Raw genomic sequence first — 16,021 nt, 5'->3', positions numbered from 1 at the left:
GGGTTGTGAATCTATGGAATTCCTTGCCCAGTGAAGCAGTAGAGGCTCCTTCATTAAATGTTTTTAAGATAAAGATAGATCGTTTTTTTGAAGAATAAAGGGATTAAGGGTTATGTTGTTCGGGCCGGAATGTGGAGCTGAGTCCACAAAAGATCAGCCATGATCTCATTGAATGGCGCAGCAGGCTAGAGGGGCCAGATGGCCTACTCCTGCTCCTAGTTCTTACGTAAAAGGACCAGTAAATATCTCTTTACAAAGTATTCGGCACTAACTGCACAGTACCAGTCACTGAATTGACATTTTTCCGAGCAGGATGTCTTCTCTTCATGGTGAGATCGGCTGTGATTGTTTTGAACGGTGGATCGGGTCGAAAGGCTAAATTGCCTACTCCTGCTCCTAGTTCCCATGTTCTAAGAAAGGACCAATCTGTCTAATTCCATCTTCCAGCTCTTGGTCTGTAGACTGTAGGTAACAGCAGCTCAAGCACAAATCTGGTGGTCTTGATTAAGAAGGGAATTTTGTCATTAATAAGATTAGGGGTTATGGGGAGAAGGCAGGGGAATGGGGATGAGCAGACTCGATGGGCCGAATTGCCTAATTCTGCTCCTGTATCTTATGGCCTTCCACTTGCCCATGTCCTGTTTCAGCTGAATTCTTACCTGGCACACCCTGGAATCATCGATGTGGTACCACTTAGAGTCTTTGAAAGACTTCACATACACAGTGTAATGCCCAAAGAATGCGGACCCATAATGGGCCAGGACTGCGTATAGCTGATAGTGCCAATATTCCTGTGGAAACAAGATACTATAGCATAAGGCATCGGCCATTCAGCCCTTCCGAACAGTACATTCAATTTAATCACGGCTGAATTTCTATATCAACTGCACCTTCCCACCTATAGAAAAAATAATATTTTTTATTGTCACAAGTAGGTTTACATTAACACTGCAATGAAGTTACTGCAAAACTCCCCTAGTCACCACACTCCGGCGCCTGTTCGGGTACACGGAGGACGAATTCAGAATGTCCAATTCACCCAACATGCACGTCTTTCGGGACTTGTGGGAGGAAACCGGAGCACCCGGAGGAAACCCGCGCAGACACGGGGAGAACGTGCAGACTCCGCACAGTCACCCAAGCCGGGAATTGAACCTGGGACCATGGCGCAGTGAAGCAACAGTGCTAACCACTGTGTTACCGTGCCGCCACATTGTGGTGGACACCTTTGTGATCCTCGGTAACTACATTTGTAATAAGTGTCTGCAGGTCGAGGAGTTCTAGATGAGCTGGAGTCCAAAACCAGACTGTGATGCATCAAGGAGGGGGAAAGTTATCTTGACACAATGTTCCAGGAGGCGGTCTCGCCCCTGATGATCAGTTTCCTCATTTGATCAGTAGCCAGGGCCAGAAGGGTGTGATGCGAGTGAGGCACGTATGGGAATCGTGAAGGTAGGAGTAGAGGAGAAACTGTCCTTGCAATTGTCCAACAGGTTCAAGGCTCTTGCATCCTCGAGAGGGTGGATGAGTAAACTGACCCTGGCTCCGTGGTACAGGGAGCCAATCAAATTGGGGGAGCAAAAGGAATGTAGTGGTAGTAGGGGACAGTTTAGGGGCGATTGACAGGGCTCTCTGCAGCAAAGAGTGAGACGCTGTGTTGCCTGCACGGTGCCAGAGTTTAGAACATCTGCTCAGAGCCGGAACGGAGCTTGCAGTGGGAGCGGCGGATCCTCATAGTATGGTCCATGCAGAAAGCAATGAACAGGTATTTTGCATCTGTCTTAAATGTAGAGGTTTACTTAAAAATAGGAGTTAAAAAGAAGGGAGGAACATAAATCACAATTGTTCAGGAAAGCTTTCTGAGAAGGTTGATGACTCCACTGGACCTGATGGTTTTCAACCTAGAGTTTAAAAGCTTTGGCTGCAGATATAGTAGAGGTATTGGTAGTGATCTTCCAATATTATCCAGGTCCCAGCGGATTTTTAAATCTCTGCGCACTAATCGAGAATGGAGAGAGGTAGAACGCAGGAAACAGGCAGTTATCAAAAATCTGTCATAGGGAAAGTGCTAGAATCCATTAATCAGGAGGTAATAGCAGGATAGTTATTAAATCATGAAATCAGGCAGAGTCAACATGGTTTTGTGAAAAGAAAATCATGTTTTGTTCATTCATTAGAGGTTTTTGATGGATGAAGCTATATTGGAGTTCAGATAGGCATTTGATAAGCTGCCAGATCAAAGATGTTTCAGACAGGGTCTGGTGCAGGACACTGACCTGGCCAATTCCACATTCCTGCGTCTTTTCCGAGATTGGAAGACCGTTGAGGTTCATGATTTCAGGAAATTTCACTATGCTGTAGATTTTCTCAGTGAAACAGCTCATGGAGGGTGCAGCACGAAATCGATTCAGTTGCAGATTGAGAATCTCAGGGAGTGCGACAATGTTGAAACCCTGGAAACATCAGACAAAGGCACGGATTAAGGTCGGTGTGAGGGAGAGAATCCCAACTGCTGTTAACAGCGGGAATATAGGGATTACTGAAGGAATCATGCCGTTCATGAACACTAACTCGCTTCAAACATTCCTCCAATTTAGCAAAGCCAGAATTCCCAGGTGTGATTCGGGATAATGGAGTGGGATAAGAATGTGGTTCGAGGTCAGCACAAGGGGAATGTGAGCACTCTGTGATCTCCCTCTCTCTCTGATTGCTTGAGGAACGGACTTCTCTCCGTCAATGTTAAATATGTAAGTTAAGCCAGAGGAACACAGCAAGATGGAGAGGCAGCACAGCCAGTCTGCATGCAGTGTCCAGCATAAATAGGGAGCATTACATGGACCCGCTAATCCAAAGGTGCCTCCTGTCTGACTACTGACTCTTGCACCTCAATTCCCACAGCCAGAGCGATGGCGAACCTCATGGGAGAGCAGCTGTAGAGGTTCGATATTTACTGTTCACCTCTGGGAGCTGGGTACCAGGCGGGTGGAATATAAGGTGAGCAGAGCGAGGGTGGACGGAGCGAGGGTGGGTGGAGTGAGGGTGGGCGAGTGAGGGCGGGTGGAGTGAGGGTGGGCGAGTGAGGGTGGGCGGAGTGAGGGTGGGCGGAGTGAGGGAGGGCGAGTGAGGGTGGGCGAGTGAGGGTGGGCGAGTGAGGGTGGGTGGAGTGAGGGTGGGCGGAGTGAGGGTGGGCGAGTGAGGGTGGGCGAGTGAGGGTGGGCGAGTGAGGGTGGGCGAGTGAGGGTGGGCGAGTGAGGGTGGGCGAGTGAGGGTGGGCGAGTGAGGGTGGGCGAGTGAGGGTGGGTGAGTGAGGGTGGGCGAGTGAGGGTGGGCGAGTGATGGTGGGCGAGTGATGGTGGGCGAGTGAGGGTGGGCGGAGTGAGGGTGGGTGGAATGAGGGTGGGCGGAGTGAGGGTGGGCGGGTGAGGGTGGGCGAGTGAGGGTGGGCGAGTGAGGGTGGGTGAGTGAGGGTGGGCGGAGTGAGGGTGGGCGGAGTGAGGGTGGGCGAGTGAGGGTGGGCGAGTGAGGGTGGGCGGAGTGAGGGGCAGAGTGAGGGTGGGCGAGTGAGGGTGGGTGAGTGAGGGCGGGTGAGTGAGGGTGGGTGAGTGAGGGTAGGCGAGTGAGGGTGGGCGAGTGAGGGTGGGTGAGTGAGGGTGGGCGAGTGAGGGTGGGTGAGTGAGGGTAGGCGAGTGAGGGTGGGCGAGTGAGGGTGGGTGAGTGAGGGTGGGGGAGTGAGGGTGGGTGAGTGAGGGTGGGAGGAGTGAGGGTGGGTGGAGTGAGGGTGGGAGGAGTGAGGGTGGGTGGAGTGAGGGTGGGTGGAGTGAGGGTGGGAGGAGTGAGGGTGGGTGGAGTGAGGGTGGGTGGAGTGAGGGTGGGCGGAGTGAGGGTGGGTGAGTGAGGGCGGGTGGAGTGAGGGTGGGTGGAGTGAGGGTGGGTGGAGTGAGGGTGGGTGGAGTGAGGGTGGGCGGAGTGAGGGTGGGTGAGTGAGGGCGGGTGGAGTGAGGGTGGGCGGAGTGAGGGTGGGTGGAGTGAGGGTGGGCGGAGTGAGGGTGGGAGGAGTGAGGGTGGGTGGAGTGAGGGTGGGTGGAGTGAGGGTGGGCGGAGTGAGGGTGGGTGAGTGAGGGCGGGTGGAGTGAGGGTGGGCGAGTGAGGGTGGGTGAGTGAGGCTGGGAGGAGTGAGGGTGGGTGGAGTGAGGGTGGGCGGAGTGAGGGTGGGTGAGTGAGGGCGGGTGGAGTGAGGGTGGGTGGAGTGAGGGTGGGCGGAGTGAGGGTGGGTGAGTGAGGGTGGGTGGAGTGAGGGTGGGCGGAGTGAGGGTGGGTGAGTGAGGGCGGGTGGAGTGAGGGTGGGCGAGTGAGGGTGGGTGAGTGAGGGTGGGCGAGTGAGGGTGGGTGGAGTGAGGGTGGGCGGAGTGAGGGTGGGAGGAGTGAGGGTGGGCGAGTGAGGGTGGGTGGAGTGAGGGTGGGTGGAGTGAGGGTGGGCGGAGTGAGGGTGGGCGAGTGAGGGTGGGTGGAGTGAGGGTGGGTGGAGTGAGGGTGGGTGGAGTGAGGGTGGGCGAGTGAGGGTAGGCGAGTGAGGGTGGGCGGAGTGAGTGTGGGCGGAGTCAGGGTGGGTGGAGTGAGGGTGGGTGGAGTGAGGGTGGGTGGAGTGAGGGTGGGTGGAGTGAGGGTGGGCGAGTGAGGGTAGGCGAGTGAGGGTGGGTGGAGACAGGGTGGGCGGAGTGAGGGTGGGAGGAGTGAGGGTGGGCGAGTGAGGGTGGGTGGAGTGAGGGTGGGTGGAGTGAGGGTGGGTGGAGTGAGGGTGGGCGAGTGAGGGTAGGCGAGTGAGGGTGGGTGGAGACAGGGTGGGCGGAGTGAGGGTGGGAGGAGTGAGGGTGGGCGAGTGAGGGTGGGTGGAGTGAGGGTGGGTGGAGTGAGGGTGGGTGGAGTGAGGGTGGGTGGAGTGAGGGTGGGCGGAGTCAGGGTGGGTGGAGTGAGGGTGGGTGGAGTGAGGGTGGGTGGAGTGAGGGTGGGTGGAGTGAGGGTGGGTGGAGTGAGGGTGGGCGAGTGAGGGTAGGCGAGTGAGGGTGGGCGGAGTGAGTGTGGGCGGAGTCAGGGTGGGTGGAGTGAGGGTGGGTGGAGTGAGGGTGGGTGGAGTGAGGGTGGGTGGAGTGAGGGTGGGCGAGTGAGGGTAGGCGAGTGAGGGTGGGTGGAGACAGGGTGGGCGGAGTGAGGGTGGGCGGAGTGAGGGTGGGTGGAGTGATGGTGGGCGAGTGAGGGTGGGTGGAGTGAGGGTGGGCGAGTGAGGGTGGGCGGAGTCAGGGTGGGCGAGTGAGGGTGGGCGGAGTGAGGGTGGGTGGAGTGAGGGTGGGTGGAGTGAGGGTGGGCGAGTGAGGGTGGGTGGAGTGAGGGTGGGCGGAGTGAGGGTGGGTGGAGTGAGGGTGGGTGGAGTGAGGGTGGGCGAGTGAGGGTAGGCGAGTGAGGGTGGGTGGAGACAGGGTGGGCGGAGTGAGGGTGGGAGGAGTGAGGGTGGGCGAGTGAGGGTGGGCGAGTGAGGGTGGGTGGAGTGAGGGTGGGCGGAGTGAGGGTGGGAGGAGTGAGGGTGGGCGAGTGAGGGTGGGCGAGTGAGGGTGGGTGGAGTGAGGGTGGGCGAGTGAGGGTGGGCGGAGTCAGGGTGGGTGGAGTGAGGGTGGGCGAGTGAGGGTGGGAGGAGTGAGGGTGGGTGGAGTGAGGGTGGGCGAGTGAGGGTGGGTGAGTGAGGGTGGGCGAGTGAGGGTGGGAGGAGTGAGGGTGGGCGGAGTGAGGGTGGGCGGAGTGAGGGTGGGCGAGTGAGGGTGGGTGGAGTGAGGGTGGGCGAGTGAGGGTGGGCGGAGTGAGGGTGGGTGAGTGAGGGTGGGCGAGTGAGGGTGGGCGGAGTGAGGGTGGGCGAGTGAGGGTGGGCGAGTGAGGGTGGGTGGAGTGAGGGTGGGTGGAGTGAGGGTGGGTGGAGTGAGGGTGGGTGGAGTGAGGGTGGGCGAGTGAGGGTGGGCGAGTGAGGGTGGGCGGAGTGAGGGTGGGCGAGTGAGGGTGGGTGAGTGAGGGTGGGTGGAGTGAGGGTGGGCGAGTGAGGGTGGGCGAGTGAGGGTGGGCGAGTGAGGGTGGGTGGAGTGAGGGTGGGTGGAGTGAGGGTGGGCGGAGTGAGGGTGGGTGGAGTGAGGGTGGGCGAGTGAGGGTGGGCGGAGTGAGGGTGGGTGGAGTGAGGGTGGGTGGAGTGAGGGTGGGCGAGTGAGGGTGGGAGGAGTGAGGGTGGGCGGAGTGAGGGTGGGTGGAGTGAGGGTGGGTGGAGTGAGGGTGGGAGGAGTGAGGGTGGGTGGAGTGAGGGTGGGCGAGTGAGGGTGGGCGGAGTGAGGGTGGGCGGAGTGAGGGTGGGTGGAGTGAGGGTGGGAGGAGTGAGGGTGGGTGGAGTGAGGGTGGGTGGAGTGAGGGTGGGTGGAGTGAGGGTGGGTGGAGTGAGGGTGGGAGGAGTGAGGGTGGGTGGAGTGAGGGTGGGCGAGTGAGGGTGGGCGGAGTGAGGGTGGGCGGAGTGAGGGTGGGCGAGTGAGGGTGGGAGGAGTGAGGGTGGGCGAGTCAGGGTGGGCGAGTGAGGGTGGGTGGAGTGAGGGTGGGCGAGTGAGGGTGGGCGAGTGAGGGTGGGCGAGTGAGGGTGGGCGAGTGAGGGTGGGCGAGTGAGGGTGGGCGAGTGAGGGTGGGCGAGTGAGGGTGGGCGAGTGAGGGTGGGCGAGTGAGGGTGGGTGGAGTGAGGGTGGGCGAGTGAGGGTGGGTGGAGTGAGGGTGGGCGAGTGAGGGTGGGCGGAGTGAGGGTGGGCGGAGTGAGGGTGGGAGGAGTGAGGGTGGGAGGAGTGAGGGTGGGCGGAGTGAGGGTGGGCGAGTGAGGGTGGGTGAGTGAGGGTGGGTGGAGTGAGGGTGGGCGAGTGAGGGTGGGTGGAGTCAGGGTGGGCGAGTGAGGGTGGGTGGAGTGAGGGTGGGCGAGTGAGGGTGGGTGAGTGAGGGTGGGTGGAGTGAGGGTGGGCGAGTGAGGGTGGGTGGAGTCAGGGTGGGTGAGTGAGGGTGGGCGAGTGAGGGTGGGCGAGTGAGGGTGGGTGAGTGTGGGTGGAGTGAGGGTGGGCGAGTGAGGGTGGGCGGAGTGAGGGTGGGCGAGTGAGGGTGGGTGAGTGAGGGTGGGTGAGTGTGGGTGGGCGAGTGAGGGTGGGCGAGTGAGGGTGGGCGGAGTGAGGGTGGGCGAGTGAGGGTGGGCGAGTGAGGGTGGGTGGAGTGAGGGTGGGCGAGTGAGGGTGGGTGGAGTCAGGGTGGGCGAGTGAGGGTGGGTGGAGTGAGGGTGGGTGGAGTGAGGGTGGGTGAGTGAGGGTGGGTGGAGTGAGGGTGGGCGAGTGAGGGTGGGCGAGTGAGGGTGGGCGAGTGAGGGTGGGCGGAGTGAGGGTGGGTGGAGTGAGGGTGGGCGGAGTGAGGGTGGGCGGAGTGAGGGTGGGCGAGTGAGGGTGGGTGGAGTGAGGGTGGGCGAGTGAGGGTGGGTGGAGTGAGGGTGGGTGAGTGAGGGTGGGTGGAGTGAGGGTGGGCGAGTGAGGGTGGGCGAGTGAGGGTGGGCGAGTGAGGGTGGGCGAGTGAGGGTGGGTGAGTGAGGGTGGGCGAGTGAGGGTGGGCGAGTGAGGGTGGGTGAGTGAGGGTGGGCGAGTGAGGGTGGGTGAGTGTGGGTGGGCGGGTGAGTGAGGGTGGGCGGAGTGAGGGTGGGCGAGTGAGGGTGGGCGAGTGAGGGTGGGCGAGTGAGGGTGGGTGGAGTGAGGGTGGGTGGAGTGAGGGTGGGTGAGTGAGGGTGGGTGGAGTGAGGGTGGGTGGAGTGAGGGTGGGCGAGTGAGGGTGGGCGAGTGAGGGTGGGCGAGTGAGGGTGGGCGAGTGAGGGTGGGCGAGTGAGGGTGGGCGAGTGAGGGTGGGCGGAGTGAGTGTGGGCGAGTGAGGGTGGGTGGAGTGAGGGTGGGCGAGTGAGGGTGGGCGAGTGAGGGTGGGCGAGTGAGGGTGGGCGAGTGAGGGTGGGCGGAGTGAGGGTGGGCGGGTGAGGGTGGGCGAGTGAGGGTGGGCGAGTGAGGGAGGGTGGAGTGAGGGTGGGCGAGTGAGGGTGGGCGAGTGAGGGTGGGCGAGTGAGGGTGGGCGGAGTGAGGGTGGGTGGAGTGAGGGTGGGTGAGTGAGGGTGGGTGGAGTGAGGGTGGGCGAGTGAGGGTGGGCGAGTGAGGGTGGGTGAGTGAGGGTGGGCGAGTGAGGGTGGGCGAGTGAGGGTGGGTGGAGTGAGGGTGGGCGAGTGAGGGTGGGTGGAGTGAGGGAGGGTGGAGTGAGGGTGGGTGAGTGAGGGTGGGCGAGTGAGGGTGGGCGGAGTCAGGGTGGGTGGAGTGAGGGTGGGCGGAGTGAGGGTGGGAGGAGTGAGGGTGGGCGGAGTCAGGGTGGGCGAGTGAGGGTGGGCGAGTGTGGGTGGGTGGAGTGAGGGTGGGCGGAGTGAGGGTGGGCGAGTGAGGGTGGGTGGAGTGAGGGTGGGTGGAGTGAGGGTGGGTGGAGTGAGGGTGGGCGAGTGAGGGTGGGCGAGTGAGGATGGGCGAGTGAGGGTGGGTGGAGTGAGGGAGGGTGGAGTGAGGGTGGGCGAGTGAGGATGGGCGAGTGAGGATGGGCGAGTGAGGGTGGGCGAGTGAGGGTGGGCGGAGTGAGGGTGGGCGGAGTGTGGGTGGGTGAGTGAGGGTGGGCGGAGTGAGGGTGGGCGAGTGAGGGTGGGCGAGTGAGGGTGGGCGGAGTGAGGGTGGGCGGAGTGTGGGTGGGTGAGTGAGGGTGGGCGGAGTGAGGGTGGGTGAGTGAGGGTGGGTGAGTGAGGGTGGGCGAGTGAGGGTGGGTGGAGTGTGGGTGGGCGAGTGAGGGTGGGTGAGTGAGGGTGGGTGAGTGAGGGTGGGCGAGTGAGGGTGGGTGGAGTGTGGGTGGGCGAGTGAGGGTGGGTGAGTGAGGGTGGGTGAGTGAGGGTGGGCGAGTGAGGGTGGGTGGAGTGTGGGTGGGCGAGTGAGGGTGGGTGAGTGAGGGTGGGTGAGTGAGGGTGGGCGAGTGAGGGTGGGTGGAGTGTGGGTGGGCGAGTGAGGGTGGGTGAGTGAGGGTGGGTGAGTGAGGGTGGGCGGAGTGAGGGTGGGCGAGTGTGGGTGGGCGAGTGAGGGTGGGCGAGTGAGGGTGGGCGAGTGAGGGTGGGCGAGTGAGGGTGGGCGAGTGAGGGTGGGCGAGTGAGGGTGGGCGAGTGAGGGTGGGCGAGTGAGGGTGGGCGAGTGAGGGTGGGCGAGTGAGGGTGGGCGAGTGAGGGTGGGCGAGTGAGGGTGGGCGAGTGAGGGTGGGTGGAGTGAGGGTGGGCGAGTGAGGGTGGGCGGAGTGAGGGTGGGAGGAGTGAGGGTGGGCGAATGAGGGTGGGCGAGTGAGGGTGGGTGGAGTGAGTGTGGGTGGAGTGAGGGTGGGTGGAGTGAGGGTGGGCGAGTGAGGGTGGGCGAGTGAGGGTGGGCGAGTGAGGGTGGGTGGAGTCAGGGTGGGCGAGTGAGGGTGGGCGAGTGAGGGTGGGCGAGTGAGGGTGGGCGAGTGAGGGTGGGTGGAGTGAGGGTGGGCGAGTGAGGGTGGGCGAATGAGGGTGGGCGAGTGAGGGTGGGCGAGTGATGGTGGGCGAGTGAGGGTGGGCGAGTGAGGGTGGGTGGAGTGAGGGTGGGTGGAGTGAGGGTGGGAGGAGTGAGGGTGGGCGAGTGAGGGTGGGTGGAGTCAGGGTGGGCGAGTGAGGGTGGGCGAGTGAGGGTGGGCGAGTGAGGGTGGGCGAGTGAGGGTGGGCGAGTGAGGGTGGGTGAGTGAGGGTGGGTGAGTGAGGGTGGGCGAGTGAGGGTGGGCGAGTGAGGGTGGGCGAGTGAGGGTGGGCGGAGTGAGGGTGGGCGAGTGAGGGTGGGCGAGTGAGGGTGGGCGAGTGAGGGTGGGCGAGTGAGGGTGGGCGAGTGAGGGTGGGTGGAGTGAGGGTGGGTGGAGTGTGGGTGGGCGGAGTGAGGGTGGGCGAGTGAGGGTGGGCGAGTGAGGGTGGGCGAGTGAGGGTGGGTGGAGTGAGGGTGGGCGGAGTGTGGGTGGGCGGAGTGAGGGTGGGCGAGTGAGGGTGGGCGAGTGAGGGTGGGCGAGTGAGGGTGGGCGAGTGAGGGTGGGCGAGTGAGGGTGGGCGAGTGAGGGTGGGTGGAGTGTGGGTGGGCGGAGTGTGGGTGGGCGAGTGAGGGTGGGCGAGTGAGGGTGGGCGAGTGAGGGTGGGCGGAGTGAGGGTGGGCGGAGTGAGGGTGGGCGGAGTGAGGGTGGGCGGAGTGAGGGTGGGTGGAGTGAGGGTGGGCGGGTGAGGGTGGGTGGAGTGAGGATGGGCGAGTGAGGGTGGGTGGAGTGAGGGTGGGCGAGTGAGGGTGGGCGAGTGAGGGTGGGCGAGTGAGGGTGGGTGGAGTGAGGGTGGGCGAGTGAGGGTGGGCGAGTGAGGGTGGGTGGAGTGAGGGTGGGCGGAGTGAGGGTGGGTGGAGTGAGGGTGGGCGGAGTGAGGGTGGGTGGAGTGAGGGTGGGCGAGTGAGGGTGGGCGAGTGAGGGTGGGTGGAGTGAGGGTGGGTGAGTGAGGGTGGGCGAGTGAGGGTGGGCGAGTGAGGGTGGGCGAGTGAGGGTGGGTGGAGTGAGGGTGGGCGGAGTGAGGGTGGGTGGAGTGAGGGTGGGCGAGTGAGGGTGGGCGGAGTGAGGGTGGGCGGAGTGAGGGTGGGCGAGTGAGGGTGGGAGGAGTGAGGGTGGGCGAGTGATGGTGGGCGAGTGAGGGTGGGCGAGTGAGGGTGGGCGAGTGAGGGTGGGTGGAGTGAGGGTGGGCGAGTGAGGGTGGGTGGAGTGAGGGTGGGCGAGTGAGGGTGGGCGGAGTGAGGGTGGGCGGAGTGAGGGTGGGAGGAGTGAGGGTGGGAGGAGTGAGGGTGGGCGGAGTGAGGGTGGGCGAGTGAGGGTGGGTGAGTGAGGGTGGGTGGAGTGAGGGTGGGCGAGTGAGGGTGGGTGGAGTGAGGGTGGGCGAGTGAGGGTGGGTGGAGTGAGGGTGGGCGAGTGAGGGTGGGTGGAGTCAGGGTGGGCGAGTGAGGGTGGGTGGAGTGAGGGTGGGTGGAGTGAGGGTGGGTGAGTGAGGGTGGGTGGAGTGAGGGTGGGCGAGTGAGGGTGGGCGAGTGAGGGTGGGCGAGTGAGGGTGGGCGGAGTGAGGGTGGGTGGAGTGAGGGTGGGCGGAGTGAGGGTGGGCGGAGTGAGGGTGGGCGAGTGAGGGTGGGTGGAGTGAGGGTGGGCGAGTGAGGGTGGGTGGAGTGAGGGTGGGTGAGTGAGGGTGGGTGGAGTGAGGGTGGGCGAGTGAGGGTGGGCGAGTGAGGGTGGGCGAGTGAGGGTGGGCGAGTGAGGGTGGGCGAGTGAGGGTGGGTGAGTGAGGGTGGGCGAGTGAGGGTGGGTGAGTGTGGGTGGGCGGGTGAGGGTGGGTGGAGTGAGGGTGGGTGAGTGAGGGTGGGTGGAGTGAGGGTGGGTGGAGTGAGGGTGGGCGAGTGAGGGTGGGCGAGTGAGGGTGGGCGAGTGAGGGTGGGCGAGTGAGGGTGGGCGAGTGAGGGTGGGCGAGTGAGGGTGGGCGGAGTGAGTGTGGGCGAGTGAGGGTGGGTGGAGTGAGGGTGGGCGGAGTGAGGGTGGGTGAGTGAGGGTGGGCGAGTGAGGGTGGGCGAGTGAGGGTGGGCGAGTGAGGGTGGGCGAGTGAGGGAGGGTGGAGTGAGGGTGGGCGAGTGAGGGTGGGCGAGTGAGGGTGGGCGAGTGAGGGTGGGCGGAGTGAGGGTGGGTGGAGTGAGGGTGGGTGAGTGAGGGTGGGTGGAGTGAGGGTGGGCGAGTGAGGGTGGGCGAGTGAGGGTGGGTGAGTGAGGGTGGGCGAGTGAGGGTGGGCGAGTGAGGGTGGGTGGAGTGAGGGTGGGCGAGTGAGGGTGGGTGGAGTGAGGGAGGGTGGAGTGAGGGTGGGTGAGTGAGGGTGGGCGAGTGAGGGTGGGCGAGTGAGGGTGGGCGAGTGTGGGTGGGTGGAGTGAGGGTGGGCGGAGTGAGGGTGGGCGAGTGAGGGTGGGTGGAGTGAGGGTGGGTGGAGTGAGGGTGGGTGGAGTGAGGGTGGGCGAGTGAGGGTGGGCGAGTGAGGATGGGCGAGTGAGGGTGGGTGGAGTGAGGGAGGGTGGAGTGAGGGTGGGCGAGTGAGGATGGGCGAGTGAGGATGGGCGAGTGAGGGTGGGCGAGTGAGGGTGGGCGGAGTGAGGGTGGGCGGAGTGTGGGTGGGTGAGTGAGGGTGGGCGGAGTGAGGGTGGGCGAGTGAGGGTGGGCGAGTGAGGGTGGGCGGAGTGAGGGTGGGCGGAGTGAGGGTGGGCGAGTGAGGGTGGGCGGAGTGAGGGTGGGCGAGTGAGGGTGGGCGAGTGAGGGTGGGCGAGTGAGGGTGGGCGAGTGAGGGTGGGCGGAGTGAGGGTGGGCGGAGTGTGGGTGGGTGAGTGAGGGTGGGCGGAGTGAGGGTGGGCGAGTGAGGGTGGGTGAGTGAGGGTGGGCGGAGTGAGGGTGGGTGGAGTGTGGGTGGGCGAGTGAGGGTGGGTGAGTGAGGGTGGGTGAGTGAGGGTGGGCGGAGTGAGGGTGGGCGGAGTGAGGGTGGGCGAGTGAGGGTGGGCGGAGTGAGGGTGGGCGGAGTGAGGGTGGGCGGAGTGACGGTGGGCGAGTGAGGGTGGGCGAGTGAGGGTGGGCGAGTGAGGGTGGGCGAGTGAGGGTGGGCGAGTGAGGGTGGGCGAGTGAGGGTGGGCGAGTGAGGGTGGGCGAGTGAGGGTGGGCGAGTGAGGGTGGGCGAGTGAGGGTGGGCGAGTGAGGGTGGGTGGAGTGAGGGTGGGCGAGTGAGGGTGGGCGGAGTGAGGGTGGGAGGAGTGAGGGTGGGCGAATGAGGGTGGGCGAGTGAGGGTGGGTGGAGTGAGTGTGGGTGGAGTGAGGGTGGGTGGAGTGAGGGTGGGCGAGTGAGGGTGGGCGAGTGAGGGTGGGCGAGTGAGGGTGGGTGGAGTCAGGGTGGGCGAGTGAGGGTGGGCGAGTGAGGGTGGGCGAGTGAGGGTGGGCGAGTGAGGGTGGGTGGAGTGAGGGTGGGCGAGTGAGGGTGGGCGAATGAGGGTGGGCGAGTGAGGGTGGGCGAGTGATGGTGGGCGAGTGAGGGTGGGCGAGTGAGGGTGGGTGGAGTGAGGGTGGGTGGAGTGAGGGTGGGCGAATGAGGGTGGGCGAGTGAGGGTGGGCGAGTGAGGGTGGGCGAATGAGGGTGGGTGGAGTGAGGGTGGGCGAGTGAGGGTGGGTGGAGTGAGGGTGGGTGGAGTGAGGGTGGGTGGAGTGAGGGTGGGCGAGTGCTGGTGGGCGGAGTGAGGGTGGGCGAGTGAGGGTGGGTGGAGTCAGGGTGGGCGAGTGAGGGTGGGCGAGTGAGGGTGGGTGAGTGAGGGTGGGTGAGTGAGGGTGGGCGGAGTGAGGGTGGGCGAGTGAGGGTGGGCGGAGTGAGGGTGGGCGGAGTGAGGGTGGGCGAGTGAGGGTGGGCGAGTGAGGGTGGGCGAGTGAGGGTGGGCGAGTGAGGGTGGGCGAGTGAGGGTGGGTGGAGTGAGGGTGGGCGAGTGAGGGTGGGCGAGTGAGGGTGGGCGAGTGAGGGTGGGCGGAGTGAGGGTGGGCGGAGTGAGGGTGGGCGAGTGAGGGTGGGTGGAGTGAGGGTGGGCGGAGTGAGGGTGGGCGAGTGAGGGTGGGCGAGTGAGGGTGGGCGAGTGAGGGTGGGCGAGTGAGGGTGGGCGAGTGAGGGTGGGTGAGTGAGGGTGGGCGAGTGAGGGTGGGCGAGTGAGGGTGGGCGAGTGAGGGTGGGCGAGTGAGGGTGGGCGGAGTGAGGGTGGGCGAGTGAGGGTGGGCGAGTGAGGGTGGGCGAGTGAGGGTGGGCGAGTGAGGGTGGGCGAGTGAGGGTGGGTGGAGTGAGGGTGGGCGGAGTGATGGTGGGCGAGTGAGGGTGGGTGGAGTGAGGGTGGGCGGAGTGTGGGTGGGCGGAGTGAGGGTGGGTGGAGTGAGGGTGGGCGAGTGAGGGTGGGCGGAGTGTGGGTGGGTGGAGTGAGGGTGGGTGGAGTGTGGGTGGGCGGAGTGAGGGTGGGCGAGTGAGGGTGGGCGAGTGAGGGTGGGCGAGTGAGGGTGGGCGAGTGAGGGTGGGCGAGTGAGGGTGGGCGAGTGAGGGTGGGTGGAGTGTGGGTGGGCGGAGTGTGGGTGGGCGAGTGAGGGTGGGCGAGTGAGGGTGGGCGAGTGAGGGTGGGTGGAGTGAGGGTGGGCGGAGTGAGGGTGGGCGAGTGAGGGTGGGCGAGTGAGGGTGGGCGAGTGAGGGTGGGTGGAGTGAGGGTGGGCGGAGTGAGGGTGGGCGAGTGAGGGTGGGCGAGTGAGGGTGGGCGAGTGAGGGTGGGTGGAGTGAGGGTGGGCGGAGTGAGGGTGGGCGAGTGAGGGTGGGCGAGTGAGGGTGGGCGAGTGAGGGTGGGCGAGTGAGGGTGGGTGGAGTGAGGGTGGGCGGAGTGAGGGTGGGCGAGTGAGGGTGGGCGAGTGAGGGTGGGCGAGTGAGGGTGGGTGGAGTGAGGGTGGGCGGAGTGAGGGTGGGCGAGTGAGGGTGGGCGAGTGAGGGTGGGCGAGTGAGGGTGGGCGAGTGAGGGTGGGTGGAGTGAGGGTGGGCGGAGTGAGGGTGGGCGAGTGAGGGTGGGCGAGTGAGGGTGGGCGAGTGAGGGTGGGCGAGTGAGGGTGGGCGGAGTGAGGGTGGGCGAGTGAGGGTGGGTGGAGTGAGGGTGGGCGGAGTGAGGGTGGGCGAGTGAGGGTGGGCGAGTGAGGGTGGGTGAGTGTGGGTGGGCGAGTGAGGGTGGGCGAGTGAGGGTGGGCGGAGTGAGGGTGGGCGAGTGAGGGTGGGCGAGTGAGGGTGGGCGAGTGAGGGTGGGCGAGTGAGGGTGGGCGAATGAGGGGCAGAGTGAGGGTGGGTGGAGTGAGGGTGGGCGGAGTGAGGGTGGGTGGAGTGAGGGTGGGCGAGTGAGGGTGGGCGAGTGAGGGTGGGTGAGTGAGGGTGGGCGGAGTGAGGGTGGGCGAGTGAGGGTGGGTGAGTGTGGGTGGGCGAGTGAGGGTGGGCGAGTGAGGGTGGGTGGAGTGAGGGTGGGCGGAGTGAGGGTGGGCGAGTGAGGGTGGGCGAGTGAGGGTGGGTGAGTGTGGGTGGGCGAGTGAGGGTGGGCGAGTGAGGGTGGGCGGAGTGAGGGTGGGCGAGTGAGGGTGGGTGGAGTGAGGGTGGGCGGAGTGAGGGTGGGCGAGTGAGGGTGGGCGAGTGAGGGTGGGCGAGTGAGGGTGGGCGAGTGAGGGTGGGTGGAGTGAGGGTGGGCGGAGTGAGGGTGGGCGAGTGAGGGTGGGTGAGTGAGGGTGGGCGAGTGAGGGTGGGTGAGTGAGGGTGGGCGAGTGAGGGTGGGTGAGTGAGGGTGGGCGAGTGAGGGTGGGCGAGTGAGGGTGGGCGAGTGAGGGTGGGCGAGTGAGGGTGGGCGGAGTGTGGGTGGGCGAGTGAGGGTGGGTGAGTGAGGGTGGGCGGAGTGAGGGTGGGCGAGTGAGGGTGGGTGAGTGAGGGTGGGCGAGTGAGGGTGGGTGAGTGAGGGTGGGCGAGTGAGGGTGGGCGAGTGAGGGTGGGCGAGTGAGGGTGGGCGAGTGAGGGTGGGCGAGTGAGGGTGGGTGAGTGAGGGTGGGCGAGTGAGGGTGGGTGAGTGAGGGTGGGCGAGTGAGGGTGGGTGGAGTGAGGGTGGGCGGAGTGAGGGTGGGCGAGTGAGGGTGGGTGAGTGAGGGTGGGCGAGTGAGGGTGGGTGAGTGTGGGTGGGCGGGTGAGGGTGGGTGGAGTGAGGGTGGGTGGAGTGAGGGTGGGTGAGTGAGGGTGGGCGAGTGAGGGAGGGTGGAGTGAGGGTGGGTGGAGTGAGGGTGGGAGGAGTGAGGGTGG

At 65.3% G+C, this 16,021-nt stretch overlaps 1 protein-coding gene across 1 annotated transcript in view; it reads right to left on the bottom strand.

Moving 5' to 3' along the window:
* Positions 1 to 16,021, bottom strand: part of usp18 (ubiquitin specific peptidase 18) — a 119,585-nt gene that overhangs the window by 25,376 nt on the left and 78,188 nt on the right. Inside the window, exons 8-9 of the mRNA XM_072485454.1 lie at positions 2,277 to 2,453; positions 660 to 791 (exon numbers count right to left, since the gene is read on the bottom strand). Of these exons, the coding sequence (XP_072341555.1) occupies positions 660 to 791; positions 2,277 to 2,453 (309 nt within the window). The remainder of the gene's footprint in view (positions 1 to 659; positions 792 to 2,276; positions 2,454 to 16,021) is intronic.

The sequence above is a fragment of the Scyliorhinus torazame genome, chromosome 19, assembly GCF_047496885.1.
Source record: "Scyliorhinus torazame isolate Kashiwa2021f chromosome 19, sScyTor2.1, whole genome shotgun sequence".
Lineage (NCBI taxonomy): Eukaryota > Metazoa > Chordata > Chondrichthyes > Carcharhiniformes > Scyliorhinidae > Scyliorhinus > Scyliorhinus torazame.
This window is presented reverse-complemented; position numbering and strand designations above follow the sequence as displayed.